This window comes from Octodon degus, unplaced genomic scaffold, assembly GCF_000260255.1.
Source record: "Octodon degus isolate 3935 unplaced genomic scaffold, OctDeg1.0 scaffold00026, whole genome shotgun sequence".
NCBI lineage: Eukaryota > Metazoa > Chordata > Mammalia > Rodentia > Octodontidae > Octodon > Octodon degus.
Window position 1 is genome coordinate 2,639,057 of NW_004524602.1, and position 2,089 is coordinate 2,641,145.

General features: G+C 42.7%; 1 protein-coding gene across 1 annotated transcript in view; it reads left to right on the forward strand.

Annotated features, from left to right (window-relative positions):
* Nucleotides 1–2,089, forward strand: part of Ptpn9 (protein tyrosine phosphatase, non-receptor type 9) — a 78,286-nt gene that overhangs the window by 60,827 nt on the left and 15,370 nt on the right. The window contains exon 8 of the mRNA XM_004628717.3: nt 338–431. Coding sequence (XP_004628774.1) covers nt 338–431 — 94 coding nt within the window. The remainder of the gene's footprint in view (nt 1–337; nt 432–2,089) is intronic.

A 2,089-nucleotide genomic window follows, 5' to 3' on the forward strand; every position in this document is an offset into this window, starting at 1 on the left:
TATTTTTAATAACCTAGCACTAGGAACTGAATTCTGCACAGATGGACCTTTTCTGGCTCAGTGCCCTGGGAGTCTCAAAGCAAAGGTTTTTTTTTTTTTTGGCGGAACCAGGGATTGAATCAGGCCCTTGTGCTTGCCAGGCAAGCACTTATTCTACTGAACTATCTCCCTGGTCCCTCCCTTTATTTTTGAGTCAGGGTCTTCTAAATTACACAGACTAGCCTTGAACTTGTGATACTCCTGCCTCAGCCTTCCAAACTGCTGGGATTACACATACGTGTCACCATGCCATCATTACTTTTTCTTCAGTTTTCTTTGTCTATTTCATTTCCTTTAGGTCTCCAGGAAACCTAGAGAAGAATCGCTATGGGGACGTCCCGTGCCTGGACCAAACTCGAGTGAAGCTGACAAAACGAAGTGGCCACACTCAGGTAGACAGATGCAGTCTTGTTTGGAGCATTGTAGGATTTTTTTTTGGGGGGGGGCGGGCTGGCTCAAGATGCCTTAAGGGCAGGTCTGGTAAGGCATGAGTATCTGGGGGGTCAAACCACAGTATTCTGAGCCTGACTGTCTTCGCTTAAGCAGGCACTTAAACAACTGAGCTAATGGGCAGGCCCCCAGGAGCACTGTAGGGAAGTAAACTTCTTCCATAGTGAAAGATATTGATACTGTAATACATTCGTGGCAGACCTATTTCACACAGAGCTACAGCAGCCCTGCTACAGCAGCCACACTCCGTTGGATGATGAGCCAAGTCACCCCAGCAGCCCAGCATAGGATAACAGTGCATGTAAGGACCACATACATGTTTGGGAAGGACTATGGGCACCTGGTGACAGCAACACAAAAGGCATGACTCATTAGCTATGACATAGCTGAGCTTTCACATGGCCCTTGGCCTCTAAAAGATTTACCATTACTGCAATAGAATGGAAAAGGATTCTGAGCCAGGGAGGTGAGGCTTGAGTTCTGATCCTAGATGTCCCATAGTACCGAGTCACAGGTAAATAGAAGTACATGAACTTAGCCACTCACCATTTTTTAAATTCTGAGACTTCTGCTCACCAAGTTAACCAAGCTGGCATTAAACTTGCCATCTTTCTGCCTCAGCCTCCCAGAGTACTGGGTTCATAGTCATGTACCACTATACCCAGTTTATAAATGAATGCCCACAGTACAAGGTCTAGTATATGGTGGGTGCTAGTGAATGTTAGGTTATTTCTGCTCTTCCTGCCTTGTTATAAAGGCATGGTCAAGCCAGGTGTGGTGGCACAAGCCTATAATACCAGCACTCAGGAGGCTGAGACAGGAGGACTGCTGTGAGTTCAAGGCCAACCTAGGCTATATAATGAGTCCAGGCCAGCCTGAACTACACAGTGAGACCCTGAACTACACAGTGAGATCGTGCCTAATAAATAAAGGCATGATCACATGGTCCAGTTCAGTTGGTATGAGTTTATATGTATGTGGACAAAGTAACTTTGATTTTATTTTATTTTAATTTATTTATTTTATTTTTTTGGCGGAACCGGGGATTGAACTCAGGCTCTTGCACTTGCCAGGGAAGTGCTTATTCCACTGAGCCATCTCCCCAGCCCCGTAACTTTGATTTTAAATGATTGATTTTTCCATTTATGTATGAAAAAATGTTGTGGACATCTGTTGGATACATAAATGTGTAGGGGTAGTGATAAAATAGCAGATGACTATTTTATTTAGTGAATCAGTTCAACTATTTAACAGTCTATACTGTTAATAACACATATGTGTTAATACAGATATTTAGGGGGCCAGGGAGATGACTCAGTAGAATAAGCTCTTGCCTGGCAAGCTCAAGGGCCTGAGTTCAATCCCCAGTTCCGCAAAAACGAAACAAAACAAAAAACCCCAGATATTTAGCAAAATTGTACTCTTCACCTATAACTTCAGTGCCTGAGCCATCATTTTCACCACTTTTAAAATCAGCCTAACATGGTTTTGCTGTAAACATTGTTTTCATTTTCTTTTAAATATCAAAGTATCATCACTGGCAAGCACTGTAAATCAGAAAAACCTATTAAGATAATATTAAAGCAGTTTTCAAAAAAAT